This window comes from Taudactylus pleione, unplaced genomic scaffold (assembly GCF_031769625.1).
Source record: "Taudactylus pleione unplaced genomic scaffold, aTauple2 ptg000113l, whole genome shotgun sequence".
In the NCBI taxonomy this organism is placed as follows: Eukaryota; Metazoa; Chordata; class Amphibia; order Anura; family Myobatrachidae; genus Taudactylus; species Taudactylus pleione.
In genome coordinates, this window is record NW_028284515.1 from 6,105,548 (window position 1) to 6,128,077 (window position 22,530).

At 44.9% G+C, this 22,530-nt stretch overlaps 1 protein-coding gene across 7 annotated transcripts in view; it reads right to left on the reverse strand.

Annotated features, from left to right (window-relative positions):
- SLC8A3 (solute carrier family 8 member A3) overlaps nucleotides 1-22,530 on the reverse strand; it is a 410,207-nt gene that overhangs the window by 108,588 nt on the left and 279,089 nt on the right. For 4 of the 7 annotated variants that reach the window (XM_088471215.1, XM_088471212.1, XM_088471213.1 and 1 more), the window contains one exon: nucleotides 7,843-7,949. The exons of the other annotated variants lie outside the window; for them this stretch is intronic. In XM_088471215.1, the coding sequence (XP_088327341.1) occupies nucleotides 7,843-7,949 (107 nt within the window). The remainder of the gene's footprint in view (nucleotides 1-7,842; nucleotides 7,950-22,530) is intronic. 7 annotated transcript variants of the gene reach the window in all.

Genomic DNA, 22,530 nt, shown 5'->3' on the forward strand with positions numbered 1-22,530 from the left:
AATATGTTCACTTTACACTGACCACATAAACAAATCTATCCATTGGCTGACTACAATATTTATATTGAAAAATCTCCCGGCCCCTTGTATCTCTACACCCTTCCCCAGTGACTGCTGTGCTGCTGATCACTGCTGATCGGTCAGCACGGCAGGAGCCCCTCACCCGGCGATAGCAGTGAGGAGAAGGGAAAATGTAAATGAACGCCCCCCAGTATGTACCTGGCAGCTGCTCTGAGAAAATCAAAGGTGCGACGGACACGATGGTCCAAACATCGATAGTCTGATATATCGATGACTGATGTAATAACAATCGATATTAATGTTGTGTTTCAAAACAAATTATTATTATTATTTTTTTTTTTTTACAAAATTGTGTAGAATAAGTATTAAATATATGTTCTTGACCTTATTTAATCATTTAAAAAAAAAAAGACAGTTTTGGAGTGGTTTTTGGAAACAAATTCGTCAGTTCAGTTAAGTGGTTAAAATGAAGTACAGTTTTCGGCACAAGAACATATGAGAACCAGAGAGGGATCAGATTCAACACAATACTAAAAGACTGATCTTAATGGACTTGTGTCTTTTTTCATCCTTACTACAAATGGAGCCGCCTTCATCGTTGCTGTGTTGCGCGCACGCAGCGTCACGCATTGCGGAGCTCTCGCTGGGCCGCGACTAGACGCGGCCGGTGTTCTCCACTGAAGTCAATGGTGTGCGTGCGCCTACGCACGTGCACACCATAGACGCGGGAACAGTAGTTGCTGCGATGCGATGACCGTGGCTACATCTGTAACTATTTAAATGGAATTTAACTATGTAAGTGGCACTGAATATTGTCAATGACATATTGAGTGCTGTTGCATTATCTCTGATATGTTGCATCTGTAGGCATTATTACTTGCATATTTCTTGCATTAAAAAGGCATATTAGAGCTTAATGGGCTTTAACAATGGCATATTAGATCTTGATGACCATAATTACTGGCATATTAGATATTGCTGGCTAGGCATTATCACTGGCATCTTAGAGCGTGCTGGGCATTAACAATGTCAAATTAGATCTTGATGGGTATTATTACTAGCATATTTCACATTGATGGACAATATCAATGTTTAGCTATGGCAGGTGGCATAAATGGTTGTGCTTTTGGAATTTTCTTTCCTTGACAAAAGTCACAATAGCAGCCATCCCTGGGTACTGCCACAAGACCAGAAAAAGATTGCCACTTGAAACAATATGCGACACAGGTTGACATATTGATATTTTTATGGCTTCTTGAGTACATGTCACAATATGAACGGATCACAAAAATTTTAATTTTTTATGTATCTTTGAGCTTATTTATTTGTATTTATTTTTAATGCTTTAAGTTATATATGTTAGTAAATTGTGTGTCAATTTGTCACTTGGGGCATTGCAATTTGCATGCATCCTGCCACGTATCGCATGCATACCGGCGTAAATCATACTTACCGACTTTTAAGTAGTCCTTTCCGAGAGCAGCCAGAGAGGACCTGGTGCTGTCAGCATCGGGGGGGCGGAGCCAGATTATAGCTGCCATTAGGCCCCACCCATTTACATTAAATCCTGCAATTTGCAGGTCAGTGAGGAGGGGGTGGGGCTAAATGAGGCGATTCGCATCATTAAGCCCTGCCCCCTCCCTACTGACACGCAAATTTCTTGGAAAATCTTCCCATCCAGCTCATTTCACTAGGAAGTTGGCGGGATGCGCAAGATTTGCCTACTCTTCTGCGACTCCCGGGAGGGTAGGCAAGTATGGCGTAAATAAAGCTGGTATGTATGAATACAATTATAAAGGACAGCTCTCCCGGTAAGAGCTGTCCTTTGTGATAGAGGAACTTCCGGGTCTATGTGCCACGCCAACGCCGCGGGGGTGATGGGAAAGAACCAGGAGAGAGTCGCGAATAGAAGCCCTTAGGCTTCTATTGGGCAACACCATCTAAAAATGGCGTTGCCCATCGCATCCAAGACGTGCATCACACAGAGTTTTTAAAAACGCCAGAGTGAATGGTTTACTGTAGTGAGTATTTTTCTGGTGTATATTTTCTACCACCGAAGTATTTAAGACTGGGACACTAGGAAAAAAAAATTTAGGAACAGAAACAGTTCATGTATGTACTTGAATTCATGTAAATGTCCCGTACGTTGGTCACACAGAGAATCACCCAAATGACAACCCTTTGAGATGATGTATGGGCACTTTCATAGTTAGCAGATCCGATCTTTGGATCTATATATCTGCAAATCACTGTATAATATTGCCAATGTATGGGCTCATATTAGTGAATCGTTCAACTGGGGGGGAAAAAAGCAGAATTGGTGATGGCTGATGTATGGCCAGCTTAAGATAAGCACAACATTCTGCATTGTTTTCTTTTATACAATGAGCAGATCATGGAGGATTGAGGCATCAAAGAATTTTTATTATTTTTGCAACTTTGAAGGTGAGCACTGATTTCTGAGGTTTCGCATTGATCCATATAACTGACCCACAATTAACCACACCGAGGTTAGCTGGACTTAATAATGTTTGCTCATTCTAGGACAGGGGTGGAGAACGTCCAGCCGGCGGGCCGTATATAAGGCCTGCAAAAGAATTTGGTCTGGCCCTGCCAAGGCAACCGCAGACGGGACTCAAAATGCAATAAATCTAGGAGCTTTTTTCTGCTAGCCTCATCTTGCTAGCAGGGGGCCTAGATTAGCAACCTGTAGCCAGAATCTATGCAGCAGTGCCGTCTGGAGCATCCTTAGATGCATCAGCCGGTCACACCGCTGCCCTTACAGCTCCCCGGGGATTGCTGTAATTACCGGAGATTGTGGCCACGCCCCCACCGTGAGAAAGTCACACAGAGAGGGGTGTGGTCTGCACCCGCATACGAATGATGTTATAAATATCCAAATGGCCCTTGGCAGAAAAAAGGTTCCCCACCCCTGTTCTGGGAGCATAGTATATTAGTAAATGTAATTGAAAAACACCAAGCTGCTGCTGATGAGTTGAACATTTGTTTGCGGAACATATCTTGCGTAATTTCACACTGCTCGTGCTCCGGCATCAAGTATACACAAGTACAAGTGGTACAGAGTCATAAGCACTTGGGTTACATCTCCACTTGCCACTGAAGGGGCTTTATTGGGCTGTTCCCACATGTGCAAACTCCAGAGAGGTTGTGTCGATAGAATGACGTACTATGCTGGAATTATAAATATGCCTGCTTTCAGACATATCTTTTGCACCTAGTGTAGGACGGGTTGGAAGTGCGCCATACTTGACGACTTTTATTATCTTCTCCCCAGGAGATGCCCGAGAGCAGACATACAGTCAGGTGCATAAATATTGGGACACTGACAGAATTTTCATATTTTGGCCTCTATTCACCACCACAATGGCTTTGAAATGAAACAAACAAGATGTGCTTCAACTGCAGACTTTCAGATTTAATTTGAGGGTAATTACATCCAAATCAGGTGAACGGTGTAGGAATTACAACGGTTTCTATATGTGCCTCCCACTTTTTAAGGGGCCAAAAGTAATGGGACAAACTAAACAATCCTAAATCTAACTTTCACTTTTTAATACTTTGTTGCAAATCCTTTGCAGGCAATTACAGCCTGAAGTCTGGAACGCATAGACATCACCAGACGCTGGGTTTCATCCCTGGGGATGCTCTGCCAGGCCTCTACTGCAAATGTCTTCAGTTCCTGCTTGTTCTTGGGGGATTTTCCCTTCAGTTTTGTCTTCATCAAGTGAAATGCATGCTCAATCTGATTCAGGTCAAGGGATTGACTTGGCCATTGCATAACATTCCACGTTTTAGCCTTAAAAAACTCTTTGGTTGCTTTTACAGTATGCTTCGGGTCATTATCCATCTGCACTGTGAAGCGCCGTCCAATGTTTTCTGAAGCATTTGACTGAATATGAGCATATAATATTGCCCGAAACACTTCAGAATTCATTCTGCTGCTTTTGTCAGCAGTCACATCATCAATAAATACAAGGGAACCAGTTCCATTGGCAGCCATACATGCCCACGCCATGACACTACTACCACCATGCTTCACTGATGAGGTGGTATGTTTTGGATCATGAGCAGTTCCTTTCCTTCTCCATACTCTTCTCTTCCCATCACTCTGGTACAAGTTGATCTTTGTCTCATCTGTCAATAGGATGTTGTTCCAGAACTGTAATGGCTTTTTTAGATGTTGTTTGGCAAACTCTAATCTGGTCTTCCTCACCAATGGTTTACATCTTGTGGTGAACCCTCTATATTCACTCTTGTGAAGTCTTCTCTTGATTGTTGACTTTGACACATATACAAATACCTCCTGAAGAGTGTTCTTGATTTGGCCAACTGTTGTGAAGGGGTTTTTCTTCACCAGGGAAATAATTCTTCTGTCATCAACCACAGTTGTTTTCTGTGGTCTTCCGGGTCTTTTGGTGTTGCTGAGCTCTCCGATGCGTTCTTTCTTTTTAAGAATGTTCCAAACAGTTGTTTTGGCCACACCCAATGTTTTTGCTATCTCTCTGATGGGTTTGTTTTGATTTTTCAGCCTAATGATGGCTTGCTTCACTGATAGTGACAGCTTTTTGGATCTCATATTGAGAGTCGATGGCAACTGATTCCAAATGCAAATGTAACACCTAGAATCAACTCCAGACCTTTTACCTGCTTAATTGATAATGAAATAACGAGGGAAAATCCCACACCTGTCCATGAAATAGCTTTTGAGTTGATAGTCCCATTACTTTTGGCCCCTTAAAAAGTGGGAGGCACATATAGAAACCGTTGTAATTCCTACGCCGTTCGCCTGATTTGGATGTAATTACCCACAAATGCAATCTGAAAGTCTGCAGTTAAAGCACATCTTGTTTGTTTCATTTCAAAGCCATTGTGGTGGTGAATAGAGGCCAAAATATGAAAATTCTGTCAATGTCCCAATATTTATGCACCTGACTGTAGCTGGCCACTTTGGGGAGCGGGTCCGAGTTCCTATGTAATTAGGCCCTGCCACCATCATGGCAAACTGCCTCGAATCGCAGGAGCACGGGAAGGGGGTGGGGCTAAATGACGCATTTTCAAGTAATTTAGCCTCACCCCTTCCATACGGAGCCGCAATTCACGCAATTTATGCCGTGAATTTCGGCCATTATCTTCCCATCCTGCCCACTTCACTAGGAAGTAAGCTGGATGCGGGAGAACCCGGATACTCTGCCGGGGGTGCAAGGGGGCTCCCTGAAAATTCGGGAGCCTCCCTCAATTTCCGGGACAGTAGGTAAGTATGAAGTGCACATTGATGATGATGAAGAGTCTCAAATCATGCATACAGATAATGAGCATTATGACAACTGAAATAAAGGTTGACTAGATTATCCCTTACCATCACTGAGTGGGACATTGGCAAAAGCTAAAATCAATTAGGGGAGAGGTAAAAATAAACAAGGAGGCAATATTTAGATTGACAAAATGAAATGAACATGCAAAACAATCAGAACAATCTGCCAAAGGGTATTGCTTGCAGCCCAACAAGTTAGCACATTAATCAACGCATAACGGATGCTTAGTAAACAAAAACAACCTTATTCTTTCCAACAGTGATCAAGATGGTAAAATGCAATCTGGATTCAATGTGATCATTTCCAAAATAAAGAAGAAACGTGGTTAGCCTCTATTTGTTTAGGTAATATTAATGAAGGAGTAGGCACAGCTTGGCTGAAACTAGGCACTAGGAGGATGTGCAAGAATTGGGTAAAGCAAAATTGTTTGCAATTGTAATTTTTGTGTACGTCTGTCCTTTTTGGAGAATGTGTGAGCATCATACAAAATACATTCCATTACTCAGCATTTATCTGCAAACAAAACACCTCCACACTATAATTATACTGTGTATCTATAAATCATGTGTACAGTACACGCTTACAAGGTGCTAATGGGGCTAGTCCCTTCTGGCTATACCATGCTGACATTTATATGAATAACTGTAAAATCCACAAAATGCAGAAACAAAGCAAAAATGGTTCAAGACACTATGCACCACCTGCAAACACCCAGTATGCAAGTCATGTCTATTTCAATAACCCCTATATAACTTTAAAGTCAATAATTGACACCCTGCATACACAACATGCAAACCTAACTTTATCTCTTGAGTGGCAGCCATCTTGCTCCCCAAATCCTATGCACTTTGGCTGAATTCTAGGCTCCCTTGCACATATCAAGGACATAGCTCTGATAAAGAGGAGATTGTATTGCATCTGGGCCATTTGCACTCTGCGAATGAGGCTCTCAATGTGTAGATGACAGATAGGACCATCAAGAGCTGAACGGGGCCCAAGTACTGGCGGAGGTCGTGGCCAAATCCGGGAGGCGTGGCCACTCCCCCTCCCCCCAAAAAGAGTAAATACTATGCACTACAAAGAGGCCTCTCCCGGAGGCCACCCAGTTCCTGAGTGAAGATGGCAGTCCAGGCAGCTGATGACACAATTCCTGTTGAATTGCGTCATCATTGCCCAGCCCCCGCTTCGCCATTGTATAGCAGTAGGCAGGGTGACAATGATCCAATTGTGCTGTCACACCCCTGTGCCAACTACGCCATACCCCCAGCATTGCAGACTTGGCTGACCCCTCTCGGAGGGAGCAGCGCCACCAGCACCAAAATTGCAGCACTGCCGGGAACATCCTGAGGACAATCAAAGCAGCTGTATAGACTGTAGGAAGGCGTGACTGGAGCGATATTGGCCTCTGGGTGGTATTCCAGGCATTACTAGCCAGAAGCAAGGGCCATGAGGCTGCGATAGTGCCACCCACATGGCCCTGCACTCTGTACAACAGTACAGCTCGCAAATCCCTAGATACGGTCCTGCTGACCGCATTTGCCATCAGAGGTATGGGAAATGAAGTCAGCATGTTGAGATGATGTGAATTTTAGGGCGTGGATGAGATTTTTACTAAATCTCGTCCAAAAGGCCTTTGGTAAATGTATATGAAACTAAAATAAATTGAAATGGGTGTGTAAAAAGCACCTGTTTTCACATAATTTTAGTACAAAAACATTGATCTATATGCCCCTGAGTTGATACATATGCACAGGCTTACAGCTCCCAGTTTATCATATTATGGCAGAGGGGGGAAGAGGAGGGGGAGGATGTCACGGTGAAAACGCTTTTCAGATAGGCGTTCCAAAGCCTTGAGAGTCACTACATCATATTCCATGTGATTGCAATGGTAGTATCATAATACTTCAAAAAGCTGCCGGTTTATCAATCATTAACAGCAGTCCGAAGAAACAAACCATGGGGAAAAAAATGGTAAATACCTATATTCTTCATATAGCCTGCCAGAGTGATTTATGTTAGAAACAAAAACACACCTACTTTAGTCACGGGATTGCTACTTTAAAGTTAATCAAGCTTTATTTTACGCTTGGATGTTGTTTTCTTTTAATATATGTTGATTATTTATTAAATGACTAGAGAATGACATGCATAATTGACTTGGGGTATGTGCAGTGGTGTCACACCTATAAGCAAAGCATTGTTAGCAATCAGAGTGTTAAATAAGAAAATGATTAATGCTTAGAAAAAGCACAAAACATAAAGGAAGAGGTTAGGATAGAAGAGAGATTAAAAAAAGGGATGGGCAATCTATGGCACTCCGCCTGTTGGTGAATGACATCAGCCATAATGCCTGGACAGCATTTAGAGAAGTATCACAAGGCAAGTGGTTCACCAACAACTGGATTGCTTCTAGTCGCCTACTAATCCCTGGGTTTAGGAGAGCAATCAGGAGCAGAGGTTGTTAGTGTGAGCGAGGGGGCTACTACACCTTTCTGCACACTCATGTCCACAACGTGTGGTGCCCTCAGTTCAATGTAGAAAGTCTTGTTTTTCTCATACTCCTCGTCATCAATTACTTTGATATGAATTGCTTTGCTGTGGATATAAAAACAATAGGTGTCAAAAGAAAACGTAAAAGGAAAGAAGTAGAAGGAATTTGTATTCTCCATTAACTATTTGTTTAAAACAGCACGTTACGATGACTAAATGAAAGGCAGAGAGATTACGGTCATATCCAATGAGTAGATTGCACAGTATTTTAATTTCAGACTCAGATCTCATTCCCATCAGACCCCTATATTACACCGCTTGATTTCTAGTTTTTTTTTTTCTTTGTACACTTATTTATTTTAAAGGTCATATAAATGGTTTGGTACAGGATCCTAACGGTCACAATGCCGATGGTCAGAAAACCGATAGCGACATCCCGATGGTATGTATTATGACCCCAATCCTAACCCTCACCCTCCCCTCCCCTTCCGCATCCAAACCCTAACCCTCCCCCTAACCCTAAACCTCACCCTAATACTCACCGCCGGGAGTGCAGCATTGTGACTGTCTGCATTCTCTGACCATTGGGATCCTGACTGCATCCCCAAATAAAAGTAAGAAAGTCTGCGCTTAGCAACACAGTATCAATATTGTAAAATGAAAATGACAGTATGTAGATTAAGTGCGAACAATAAAGAAAAAATATTTATTTAAATAAAACGCAAATTTAAAAATGTGACTTGAGGACTCGGGAATGGTGATATTGAATACATACTGTATATAAATGTGTAAATTGATTACCTCTGTTGAAGATAAGTTCCCAATTGTGTATCCATATTTATCACAATCTCGGATGAGGATAAAACGTGATAAACTCGCCCAAATTCACAATGCGATATATGAGTACACCGCATGAATGTATCAAATATTGCATGCAGGGACAGACCTTGCGAGAAAGCTCCGACCCTGTGAATCTCCCCCCCCCCCCAGCACTTCTTGCAAAAAATACACAGAGACTGTGTCTACACATGTGCCGCCTACTACCCTCTGCTCCGCTAAGCTAACACACTTACCTGTACCCAGGTAACTGTGATCGGTGAGGTCCTCTGTGATCACGTCATCTGATGCCCATGTTCCTGCTCTGTGACCCTGGTCATCTGATTGGTCCTGTACACTGAGGTGCTGGCCTGGACTTCACAGCATCTCAGTTCACTTTACAGATCAGCTGACCAGGGTTACAGAGCACAGCAGTCAGATGACCAGATCATTGATGATCACCGGTCCCTGGAGGCAGGTAACTGTGATCAGTCTGTGGTCTATCACACACACATGGCTGAACACAGAAGCCTACTCCAGGCTCTGCTTTCCCTTTCAGCAGGGAGGTAAGACTGAGCTAGAGTAGGTGAAACCGTTATAACACCATCTCCAGATAGCGTTTTCATCGCAGGGTTTTTTTTTTATTAAATTTCATTTAGTAAATTTGAACAGATCGCATTTCTCATTACAAGTATGAGAAATAAATGCAATCTGCTTGCTAAAAAAAATGTGATATTGAGGGATTGGAGGAGGTTTTTTTTTTTTTCTGAAAACTACTCCAGTTGTCCATTAGTGCATTCCTGTGATACTAAAATAATGTTAAAGGGGCGTCAAAACACCCGTTTTCACATTATTTTAGTAAAAATAATAATGATAAATATACCCCTTAGTACAAAGAACCACTATTGCTGGGTACACACAAGACACAATTTCACTCACAAACCGACCAACTTTATGATTTTCTCAGTGATGAGAACATCTGACTTGTAGTGTACACCACTAGCGATTTATTGTTCCTATCAGAACGGTTATCTGTCCTAATGCTCATCACAAAGTTGATGTTTTTAAATGAACTATGGGCAGAATGTTGGACAGATGATCGGAAATTCATACCAAGTTCAAAATGTGCACAATATCTACTCATCATTTTGGACAAATGATGGGCAGCAGGTAAGATACACGGCAGGCTGTTTTAGCGGGACGCTGCCAAAAGGGGCAGGGCGCATTCTGCCCTTTTGAAATCAGACATGGAGCAGCGCCCCAATAAAAACAGCTTAGCGGAAACGCTACCTACTAATTCTAAATAGATATTCAAAATAGGCGCTCAACAAACTGCGGTACCTGAGCTATGTGATCATGGGGCCTATTCATCAACACTAAATTAACGTATCTTAACGCAGGAGATATCACTGATATATCCTGGTTAAGTTCCCCTGCGTTTATTTCCACACTCCCCATACATTAGTATGGGGATATGGAAATTATGGTATTCATCAAGTTCCAAAAATTATGTGTTTTCGGAATTTGATGGAGGTACTATCCACCACTGTGAGGTGGTGAATAGCAGTTGAAACTTACCTGCTTCCAGCTGGACAGGTCCCCCGGCGTCTTCCTCCGGCGCTCTGGTGCACCCTCTGGCTCCGGAGGCTGGTCGGACACTGTTCTCCCAGCAGAACACAATAAAGATTAGAAAAAAAAATAAAAAATTCTAATCTATACTGTGGTCTGCTGGGAGACCATGTGACAGACCAGCAGGACGGAGCCGGAGGCTGCTGCGCGGGCAGGTAAGTGCGGGACGGGGGGGAGTTGAGCGGAGGGTGGAGGGGGGTACACAAAATTACCGCAGCTCTAAGTAGTGCTGCGCATGCGCTGGGTTTACGAATGTAACAGCGCATGAGCAGCACGGATTCCAGTTGCGGTAATGCAGTGTAGAGAGGGAAAACTATTTATTTCCCGAAAGCTGTCATCGCAGAAATGACAGCTTTTCGGAATAGATAGTTATGGAGAGGAGGAATGATGAATTCCTCCGGTAATTAGGTAGAACTCCATGCGAGTTCTAAACCTAATTACCTCCATCGAATTTTATGTGTTAATGAATAGGCCCTCATGTCATTTAAATTAAAAAAAATCATATATGCTCTGCACTCACCTAAATACACTCCAAACTCTATTTCATTTAATTCAGGCATTGTTGGTTTAAAAAATATTGCAATAATTTGTCAAGCTGGCCAACTGCACCAAATACTTACCTTCTGGCCAGTGCCTCACAAAAACATGAGAATTGCTCTGTATCATTTGCCACCAGGTATCACACAATTTATACACAAACTCTGCTTTGTTCATATGTTTAGGTCTGCTAGCTCATAGGCTTAAAGAGAGAGAACCTACCCCAAGCACCTGGGGAACTAAGGACCTGATTCAGACCCGGACACTAAGATGCGTTCACTCGCAGCTGGCTCATGTTAACATTCTGTGCATGCATCGCAGTGCGCGTGCGCGAACCAGATGCGAACGCTCGGGAAGCATTTTGCTCGCTGCGCATAGACTGCCTTACAGAGTGAGTGACAGGAGAAGCCGTTTGTGGGTGGTGACAGGCTGGCTGCTAGAAACGGGGGAGTGGAGGTGCGAACGTAGGCGTGCCTGAGCATCCCAACACTGTTTAAGAGGCGTGCATAATTTACACGTCACCTGTCTGATTTTTACACTCAAGTGATCGCAGTGCTTGAGGTAGGGTACAGTCAACCTCCAGCACTGCATTCGCTTCCGATGCACCCATGCTTTCATACACTTCCTGGAGATAATGTGCGCTAGTGGGCGTCTTGAGACAGGCTGGTGGGCGTCTGCGTACACTCAACAATCTGCAATGCCTATGGCATGTGACAACGCCATTTAAATGAAAAAAAATAAAAATCACACATGCTCTGCACTCATCTATTACACTCCAAACTCTGTATTTCATTTAAATTCAGGGATAGTTGGGAATGTAATATATATATATTTAGTCAGTAGTTAGTTGGTCACTCCACAGGTAGGTAGTATTGTGCTATGCAAATGTGTTGGCAAAACAAGTCTGAGCCATGGAGACCCAACCTCGCAACTTACAGGACTAAAAAGAATCTGATGCTTACATGTGCCAGATGCCACAGGACAAGAAGGGCCGTAACTAGGGCGGTGCAGCCGGTGCCCTCGAACAGAACAAACCAGCCGCCACCGCAATCTCCATTCGCCCGCTGCACTGTTATTACTAGTGGTGCACCCGGCTCCTTCCTCTCCTGGTCTCTCTGACCTCACAAAGCTCCAAACTCCCCCCCCCCATTCGAGGCACCCCTAACCCCATCTCCTCCCCAAATCTGCTCCTCTCTCCTGCTCTCTCCCTTCAGAATACTCCAAACTCCTCCCCCCAAGTGCGGCACCCCAGCCCCCTGCATCCCACACAGGTTACCCTTTGCTGCTCTCACTCCCCTCACACAACTCCAAACAGCCCCTGCATTTGTGGTGCCCCCACCACAGGTTCCCCTTTCATGGTCTTTCTCCCCCAACAGCTCCAAACTACCCCCAATCCACGACACCTCCCCCTCCTCCACACACATGTTCTCCTTTCCTGCTATCTCTCCCCTCAAGGCTCCAAACTTCCCCTCTCATCCTCAGCACCCTGTCCAATAGTGCCTAGAGTGCAAAGGAGCTGTTGAGTGGCTGGTACAGCAGAGCGACAGGGAAGGCAGATGACCAGGATCAGCAGTCAGTGAGTGACAGTGAGAGATTGGTGGCCAGGTAAGTGCTGTCACTATGACTCACCATATGGAAGGGGGCATTACTGTGTGACATAATGTGTAAGGGGCATTACTGTGGCGTAATGTGTAAGGGCCATTACTGTATGGAATAATGTGTAAGGAGCATTACTGTGGCGTAATCAGGGCCTGATTAAGGTCTGTGGGGGCCCCTATTAAATGTGGGCGAACTGGGGGTATGCACAATGGGGACCTTATGCAGAGCCCACAGTAGTAGTGCCCCTTATGCAGTGCCCCCAGTAGTGTCAGTGCCCAAAGTGGTAATGCCCCGTATGCAGGAGCCAACACTAGTGGCGCCCTTTATGCAGTGCACCCAGTAGTAGTGCCCCCAGGAGTGGTGCCCCTTATGCAATACCCCCATTAGTAGTGCCCCCGTAGTCATGCCCCCATTAGTAGTGCCCCCAGTAGTAATGCCCCCTGTTGTAGTGTCCCCAATAGTAATGACCCAGTAGTAATGTCCCCTGTAGTACCCTCTGTATAAATGCCCCAGTAGTAATGCCCTGTATTAGTGCCCCCAATAGAAATGCTCCCTATGTAGTAGTGCCCCCTGTGGTAGTGTCCCCTGTAGTAGTGCCCTGCCCCCAAGTAGTAGAGTCCCCAATACTAATGCCCCCTGAATAATGCCCCACAGTAGTAGTGCCCCCAATAGTAATGCACCCCGAGTAGTGCCCTCTGTATTAGTGCCTTGCCCCCAAGTAGTAAAGCCCCCAATAGTAATGTCCCCTGAATAATGCCCCCAAAGTAATGCCCCCAGTAAGCCGCTTGCACAAAAAAACCCAACTAATACTTACCTTAAGCCCTACGTCCGCTGCCGTCCAGTCCGCTCGGCTGCTCCTTTGAACTATGGGAGAGACGTCATGACGTCTCTCCCATAGTGCACTGCGGGAGCCGGAACCTGGAGCTCACGAGCTCCAGCCTCCAGCTCCGGCTGCCGCTGTGGGGAGAGAGCCGGGTGCCCGTTGGTTACAAAATCTCAGCGGGCGCCCAGCAAATAGAGCCTCCCTGCGGTGCCGGGCAGAGGTGGGCCAGAGGAGGCGGAACCTGTTCCATCTCCTCTGACCCAATTTAACCCTGATGGGTGTGGGGGCCCTTAACGTGTGGGGGCCCAAGGACAACCGCAACTGTTGCCCCCGCAATAATCCGGTGCTGGGCGTAATGTGTAAGGGCCATTACTGTATGGAATAATGTGTAAGGGGTATAACTGTGTGGCATAATGTGTAAGGGGCATTACTGTATGGAATATTATATTATAAGGGGCATTACTATGTGGCATAATGTGTAAGGTGCACTATTGTGTGGCATAATGTGTATAAGGGGCTCTACTGTGTGGCATAATGTGAATAAGGGACACTACTGTGTGGTGTAATCTATTTGAGTAAAAAAAAAAAAAAAAAAAAGACGAAGAAAAGGGAGCATAGCATTCAAATGCCCATAACTCCTCTTGTGTCAAAAACATTTTTAAAAACAAACACAATGGATACAAGAACGTGTATGGGTCACGTAATACCACAGAAATATTACATCACACAAATCGTGCACTCTGAGATTACATACATTGCCTATTTGGATAAGTTTTTAAGAAAAGTTCTAAAAATAATAGTGAAACAAAAAAGGTAGGGTATGTATACATTTGTACAACACTTTCCTCTGTCCTACATACCTTTTGTATAGCATATTGGTGGAGGACCCACCATTGGTAGCTACTCCTATATGGAGAAGAGAAGCTAAAACTTTTCAGTGCAAATGAATTTTTCCACAAACTATGAGCATACAATGTGGCGCCTGGTTGGATATCTGTACATGTGAACTCAGTGGACGTATTGATCACAGAACTGCCATTCTTCCTTTCTCTATGACCAAGTCTCAGTTCTGACCATCCCCTCACTTGCTTCTTGAAGTGTGGCTGCTGTGAGTTAACAACAGGGATCATAGATCAGTGGACGCCAGTGAAAAACTACCATGTACAATAATTATGCATATGATTAGTCTTGGGCAGAAGAGATTATAATTGGACACTAAAGAAAGTTTAGTAAAGGCATATTTAGGGTAGAGACTTCTCAGCTGTATATATGTTTTACCTTAATGGTCACCTACTAACCTCTCCATGATGAGAGTTTTACTAGAGATGTGCGGGTTCAGTTGTATTTGGTTCTTATCGCCCAAATTATCGCAAGTTCGGATTTCTCTTATTGGCTATCCAAAACACATGACAGCCGGATAGCAAATATGATGCCCTTTTTGAGATCCCAACATATCCGAGTAAAACCGAACCGCACATCTCTAGGTTTTCCTCATTGACGCCCCTAGTTGCAAGCACTAGAGTCTTTGGTACCCAGGGCAAGGTGAAAAATGGAGCCCCCTCATCCCCCCCCAACTGTGTGCGCCCAAAAAATGGACGTGTTCACATGTCACAAGGGGCTTGGCCACTGAAAAATGGGGCGTGTCAACATGACACTCCACCGTTTCTCGTCACTCTGGTAGGTCAATCATGCCAGGTAAAACCAATTCCCCTTATGGCAAAAATACCTATACACATGAACCAAGTAAGATAGCGCCTATATCTGAACACTGTAAATTCAAACACTACCAACTGAAATGTAAAATAAATGTAATAACAGCACCAAAATATCACACTAATAACACAATAAAATACAATAAAAATATATATATACTCCAGTAATTGTATACCAAGAATAAATGCAATACTTGCCGTGTGTCATATGTAAAGTTCCCACAATGTTGTATAAGTGCCCTTTTTCCAAAGGAGCAAAAAGCTAGCAAGTGTCCCCTAGAGCCCCAGTGGGTCTGCTGGTGGTAATACAGACCACAATGCTACAGTGCAATCAGGCCCGCCAAAAGCCGCAGCGGGCCTGGGTAACAGGTAGCGTGGCCACGCCCCCTTCCCAAAACACCCACCCCAAAAAAGTTTTGCAGCGCCAAGCGCTGGGTAGGGGGGGGCGCTCTGAGCCCCCTCAGCCCAGCTCAAAGCCAGGGGGGGTGCGATCGGTGTGATCGCTCCCCCCCACAGGCATAGGAGACTGCTGTGGCTGCTGCCACGAGCAGTCTCCCACTGCAGCTCAGCACACGCTGTGTGCTGGACTGCTGTGAAGGAAGGGGGGGAACGGCTCCAGACCCGGGCCCCTCAGGAAGCCCAGGCCCGGGGTAATCTGTACCCGTTCCCCCCCCCTCTCGGCACCCCTGAGTGCTATTCACTCCTCTTAAGAGACTGTCAGATGTTCCTTGTTCAGGGATTTCAAAACAGACAGTCCCAAAGGGTTATTTAACTTTCAGATGGCAGATAGTTATGCTAGTCTCACTCACACAGCAGTAAGTTTATTTTAAATCCAGGTAATTGCACAGCTACAGGTATAGAGCAGTGCAATAGGGTTTAAGGGGCCTATTCATCATAACTTATTTTTCACAAAAGCATGTGAAAATTAAAATTTTCACATACTTTTGTAAAAAATAAGTGTCAGGGCCCTTCATCAAGTTTTGAAAATACATTTCAGCCCCCTACAATCTTCACAGGCTGCTGTTTACACGGCAGCCAGTGAAGAGATTTACATGGCAGCCACAGCAGAGGGATCTATTCAGATTCCTCCCTGCTGTGTCTGCTCTGCAGAGCCCCGGAGCTAAGAGCTCTGGGGCACCACAAACATATGACCCGGACTCACCGAGAGAACACAGGTGAGCCGGGGTGGGTAGACGTTGCGGAAGCTCCGGATCGGATAACCGCCGGCGGGGGAGGTCCTGATCAGACATCCGCGGGTGGGTACGGGGGGTGACTGGTGATTGGACACCCGAAGGGGGCTGCATCAGACACACACGAGGAGGAGGGCAGCCGCATCTGACACCAACAGGAGGGAGGTGGGGCCGGGATTAGCCTGGGACAGACACCGGTGAGGAAGGGGAGACACGGAGCAGGGTCTGCAGGCTGGGAGAGGATGAAGATGAGAAAAATATCACAATTCCGAAAAGCTGACTCCGCAAAAAGAGCAGCTTTTCGTTAGTGATACTTTAGTAAATGAGGCATGATGAATGTCTCCGAATGATTCTTTGAACTCGCAGCGAGTTCAAGACATAATTATCACTAATGATTACTATGTAATGATGAATAGGCCCCTAAGTGAGTAAACAACACCTCACTCAGGGGCCTATTCATCATCAATAAATGGCCCGGTAACCATGCGGAAACACTAGTTTCCGCATATCTTAGTTACTGGACTATTAATCATCAGGGGTCCCAAATGGACCACCTGAAATTCAGCAAACTCTGAAAACTGAAATGCACCACTACCCTCATACATCACCGGCTGGTGCTTGGTATGTTCTGCTCAAGCTCGAATCATCATCCAGATACTGAGTGTATGTAATCGTGAGTATGGCTGTACAAACATACTACTGCTCAATAAGCCAATATGCTGCTTAAATCCTTGGCTGTTTGGTGACATTGGATCTGCTGGTGTATACTACAGGGAGTTCGGAAAGTACCTCAACAGTGACTGTGTGCTAAGTGTGTAAAAGTCCAAAATTCAAATAGGGGAGCCGCACCAACTGCCAGTGAGTCCCGGGCCAGCGATGTTTGGCAGCGTTTGGGGTGGCAGTTGGATTTGGGGATGCAAGACAAAAAGACAGTATACACTCCCATAGAATCTAAGGGCCTGAACATACATCTCCAATGGCACCGGGTCCGTGCCCACTTAGGACCCATTCTGCGCATGTGTAGAATGGCTCCTGCGATTATGCTAGCAGACCCCCCCAAGCCACAGCAGGATTGACATGCTTTGGCGTTTGGGGTCGGAGCGGGGGCGTGGCTGGTCACCATTCCCGGAAACGGGGGCGTCACCGTCATTTTCTGGGAGGGACGAGGCCAGGGTCTGCATCTACGGACGCAGATTCCTGGCCTCTTATGTGACCAGGACCCTCTCAGGAGCCTGCCAAAGGAGCAACCGGTCGCAATGATTATAATGGTGGTCGCAGTGCTGGGATGGAAAATGCAGCAAGGTAGGTGTCCAACACCTCCTCCTGTATTTGCATCAGAGATGGATGAATTTGCAGAGCCTCTTGTGTGCGGCTCTGCAAATCTATCCATCTCTGAATCAGGCCCTAACTACGCAAAGAAAATGATTAACCATTGTATTTCACTGCCAGATAACTATCATTACAGAAAAGCAGCAGGAAAATTGCTCTACATTGCCGCTGTTACCAGACCTGACATTACAGCAGCAGTGGGAATTCAAGTAGAATAATCTCAAAGGCAAGACAATTGGATTGGAATGTTGTGAAAAGAGTTATATGATATTTAAAGGGACTTCCAATAATTGACAAATGCAACCTGACTGGATATGAGGATGTGGATTGCTATGTGTTTTTACTTGTTGGAGGACCAGTTATTTGGACTAGCAGAAAGCAATAATATTGCCTGTAATGTATTCTTTAACAGGAAAAGTATGTTGCAGCATTGCATTCAAGAGGTGCTATAGTTACGACAGCTTGTTAGCCTACATGGGACAAGAGCAGCCAAAACCAACACAACTCATTGAAAACAACCATGGATGTCTTGCACTGGCACAGAGTTTAACAGAGAAGCAAGTACATTGATATAAAGTATCATCACTTAAGATTATTAGGGGCCTATTCATCATAACTTAAATTTCTCTGGAGGTAATTCGGTTTAGAACTCGCATGGAATTCTACCTAATGACCGGAGGAATTCATCATTCCTCCTCCCCATAACTATCTATTTAGAAAGCTGTAATTTTTGTGATGACAGCTTTTAGGGAAATAGTTTTCCCTCTCTACAGTAACTTACTGCAGCTGGAATCAATGCTGCACAAGTGCCGTTACATCCATAAAACCAGCGCATGTGCAGCACTGCCTACAGCTGTGGTAATTTTGTGTACCCCCCACCACTCACCTCCCCGCTGTCCCGCACTTACATGGCCACTGCAGCTGCCTCCGGCTCCGGTGGCTGTTCAGACACGTGTTCTCCCGGCAGAACACAGTACAGTTTAGAAAAAAACAAATTTTATTATGTTCTGCTGGGAGAACACAGTGTCAGAGCAGCCACCAGAGCCAGAGGAGAGACCAGAGCGCCGGAGGGAGCGGAGGAGGACCTGCACACACTGAAAGCAAGTAAGTGTCACCTGCTATATGCCACCTCACAGTGGCGGATAGTAACTCCATCAAATTCCGAAAATACATCATCTTCGGAATTTGATGAATAGCATAATTTCCATATTCCCATACTAATGTATGGGGAGTGACTGGAAATTAACGCAGGGGGACTTAACGAGGAGATATCAGTGATATCGCCTGTGTCAATTGTCTTCATGAATACTAACATTACGGAGATTAAGGAAAATGTCCTTAAAAACGTTATTTTAGTGTTGATGAATAGGCCCCTAATACTGTCCACAAAAGGACATATCTGCAGACTTCTTTGCAGGCTATTGCAAAAAATGGGTTTAGTGGCCTCAGCTGTTGAGAAGGGGTGTTAGAGAATATCAACAGCTACAGGCTCAATATACTTGAAATGCTAAACTGGAGGGACAGTTGATGGCACTGTATTTTCAAGGTGTCACTGTATAGCCTCTCTTTGTTGTGACCATATATTATCTTGGAGAATGTTGTTGGTTACAACTCCATAATGGGGTAGAGGGTGCGGAGGGTGCGCTCGCCCTATGGGTGTAATGCTGGAGTAATAGTGTGTTGTGGTCTTTTGTGTTCAATGTTGTTTGTGGAGTGATGGGGTGTAGGGAGGGAAGGGGGTCTAATGGACTGGAGGTCCACCACCTCCAGTCCATTAGACCCCCTTCCCTCCCTACACCCCATCACTCCACAAACAACATTGAACACAAAAGACCACAACACACTATTACTCCAGCATTACACCCATAGGGCGAGCGCACCCTCCGCACCCTCTACCCCATTATATCGTTACACAGGACCCGGTACTCCTGCTTTTAGGAAGGTGCAGCACCCCGACACAAACAATACATCTCACATCCCATCTGCCCATACAGCAGAGCGCAGTTCTAACCCATCATTTGTGGTTACAACTCCATGTTGTGTTATGATGTTTACATGTACTGGTCACAGTAATGATTATCTTACAATTTTCTCTGCATGTTTGGAGCTTGAGCGGAGTAGAATATTCTGCAAAAGACTCATCGTAGACAGAATCCTATCTGGGAAAGGACCAAAGGAAAATAGGGAAGGATGGAGGATTATAGTTCACAGAAACAGAAGGTGCATTTATGTAAGTAGTGGGTTTGAAAATGGGATCCTATGAGCTAAACAATCATAAAACTGGAGCTGCTACATACTTGCCGACTTCCTGGCTGCCTCCTCTGGGAGCGGACAGCCAGTTTGGTTCAGTGAGAGAGTGGGGCGTGTAGCGGGAAATTGGTCAGGCCAATGGGCATGATGACGCAATTATGGCCCATCCACCGCTACAATGTCGCAATTACAGTATTGTGAAACTGGGGGGGGCACGATTCAGCACAAACCGTGTCATCTGCCGCTCAGCTGCCCACCTTTGCTCTGGAAGTAGGCCACTAGAGGAGGTGCTGTCAGCCCGGTAGACTTGCCCACTCTTCTTGGCATCCGGCAGCGCCACTTGATATTCGGGAGCCTCCTGGCTGTCCCAGGAAAGTAGGCAGGTATGAGCTGCTATCTTTGTTCTTACACTGAGCTCTATCCCTGCTGTTAGTGAGGCCTATTGATAAAGTTCCTATGGTACTCAGATATAATGGCATATCTTATTCTACAATAGGTTTCAATCAGTTAAACAACATAATAAAGGTCTTCTGACTTTATGATTTGCAAATAATACCAATGTTAAGTATATGCCGATTCCCCTTTTACATAATAAATGTTATTTCTTATAGGAAGCACAGTCTGAGTATTACCATTGTTCCGCGCAGCCTTATTATTTCTCAAACTTGAGCATTTGAATGTCTTCTAGTCTACAGTACATCCTGGCATTGTTGTGTCTCTTTACATAGAAACCATGCAATAAATATTAGTCACAATATTATATTCCACAGCACAGGTTTTCATTTTGTAGACAAATTATGATATTATCATGTACAGGTGTGCCATGAGCTACAAGTCGCGTTAAACATAACCCGTGACCAGCATGTGACTCAGTAGCGTTGAGTGTCTTTTCGTGCGACTTTTTACATTCAATTACGTCTTTTTCACAAAGTGATGCGAATAGGATGCACAATCAGCTTCTTCTGATTAAAATGATTTGTGGCATGTGTGCAACTGCGGCTGTATCTGCATTCGATATACTGTATTACAGCGTCACAGTGCTGACATCATTTTAATCAGTAGAAGCTGCTTGTGCATCCTATTTGCATCACTTTGCGAATTAGACACATTTGAAGGTAAAAAGTTGCACAAAAAGATGCTCAGTGCTATCGAGTCACGCCATGGAATGGAGCAACTAGAATGGTGTAACGCGCAAGGAGGTAAGATGTATGTGGACACATCTGTATGCCGAGAGATAGAGTGGGAGGAAGAATAAGGCTTGTGAGAACCATAATTATACTAAATAGGACACATAAGCAAAGCCGTAACTGGACTTTTTGGTGCCCTGGGAAAGGAAGAGCATTGGCGCACCCCCTCCCCCTTTTTTTTTCAAATAGGGACATAATAAGTGCACCCGAAAATGGGGTGTGGTCTCATGAGGAAGGGGCATGATAAACTGATTTGTCCAGTACGATGATAATGGGGTACTGATTCCTTTGTATCACTGTTATCCAGGTGTCACTGCCAAATACAGTGTGAATCCAATGGCTGCAGTGATAATACATAAAAGGTATGCAGTATAAATCACCAGCTCTTGATGCGAGCATTTCTCAAAACTGTCATACCTGGGACTCAAACCCATCACCTCTCACATTACAGTCAGACAACTTTACCTGGAGCTATCTGCTCCTACAAAGTAAGCTTGTGAATTCTAACTATATGAAGCTATGTGTAATTGTCAGTTTAAACCACTGCAAAAGATGTATGTAGTGTGCAGCCACACATCCAATCCCCAGCAGCTAGACACTACATAGATCAGCTCCAGGTCAGTGCAGCAGGAGGTGTGGAGGCGGCTTAAGTGAGCGATGCGGGGGCTTGCCGGCACAATCGCGTCAGGGTAGCCCCGCTCCCGCTTTGTAATGTCGATATTACAGGCATTGTAAAGCAGAGGGTGGGGCTATGATGACGCAATTCAGCGCGAATTGAGTCAACCCCAGCTTATGCAGGCTGGCTCGCTTGAGAGACCAGGAAACTTGTTCCTAGAAACAGGGGCAACACATCCCCGTTTCTAGGATCGCCGGCTTCCCCAAGCACTGCCCCGTAAATGCTTCTGCCTGTCAATAAGGCAGAGGCATAGCAGGGGTTGCGCAGAACGGGAATCTGCATTCAGCATTGCACACAAATCAGCTGAATCAGCCCCACAGACAGCTTTTGTATAAGATCTCACTGCCTACTAATGTGTTTTTAAATTCCAGAAAAATTAAATCTAGCTTTGTAAGTTTTCAAAAGAATACAGAGAGCTAGATCTGTGAAAAACTCCCTTGGAGGTAAGATAGCTGACAATGTATGTAAATGTGGGATAATAACTGTACACACTTCAACAGCACAGATCTGAAACTTAAGAGATTGTGAGGTTATGATCTAGGCTATGCTGCATTGCCGTCAGGAGAGAACGCAGGGAAGCAGGAAGCCTGCATGTGCATCCGTTCAATTGGAAATGACCCGAAGCCTCCAAGATAACAATCTGCCATTTTCTTTTCCACTTCAATCCACTCTGTCTACAATTTTCTGCATTTGCAGCCTAATCCTTCCAGCCATCTACCGTGGCTCTAGGCTTTTAGCCGAAAGCATGGGGATTTGAAATCTATATTTAGAGTTATTTTCTGTGGAAACCCTGTTACTATGGTGATGCTAGGAAGGCAACGAATGAAGGAAAATGAAGGCGTGCAAAGCAAGTTGTGATAATAATACGTAGCAGGCTATTCCTTGTGGAGTAGCTCTGATCTCAATCCGCAGCATGGGACAGTGTCTCTGCAGTGATC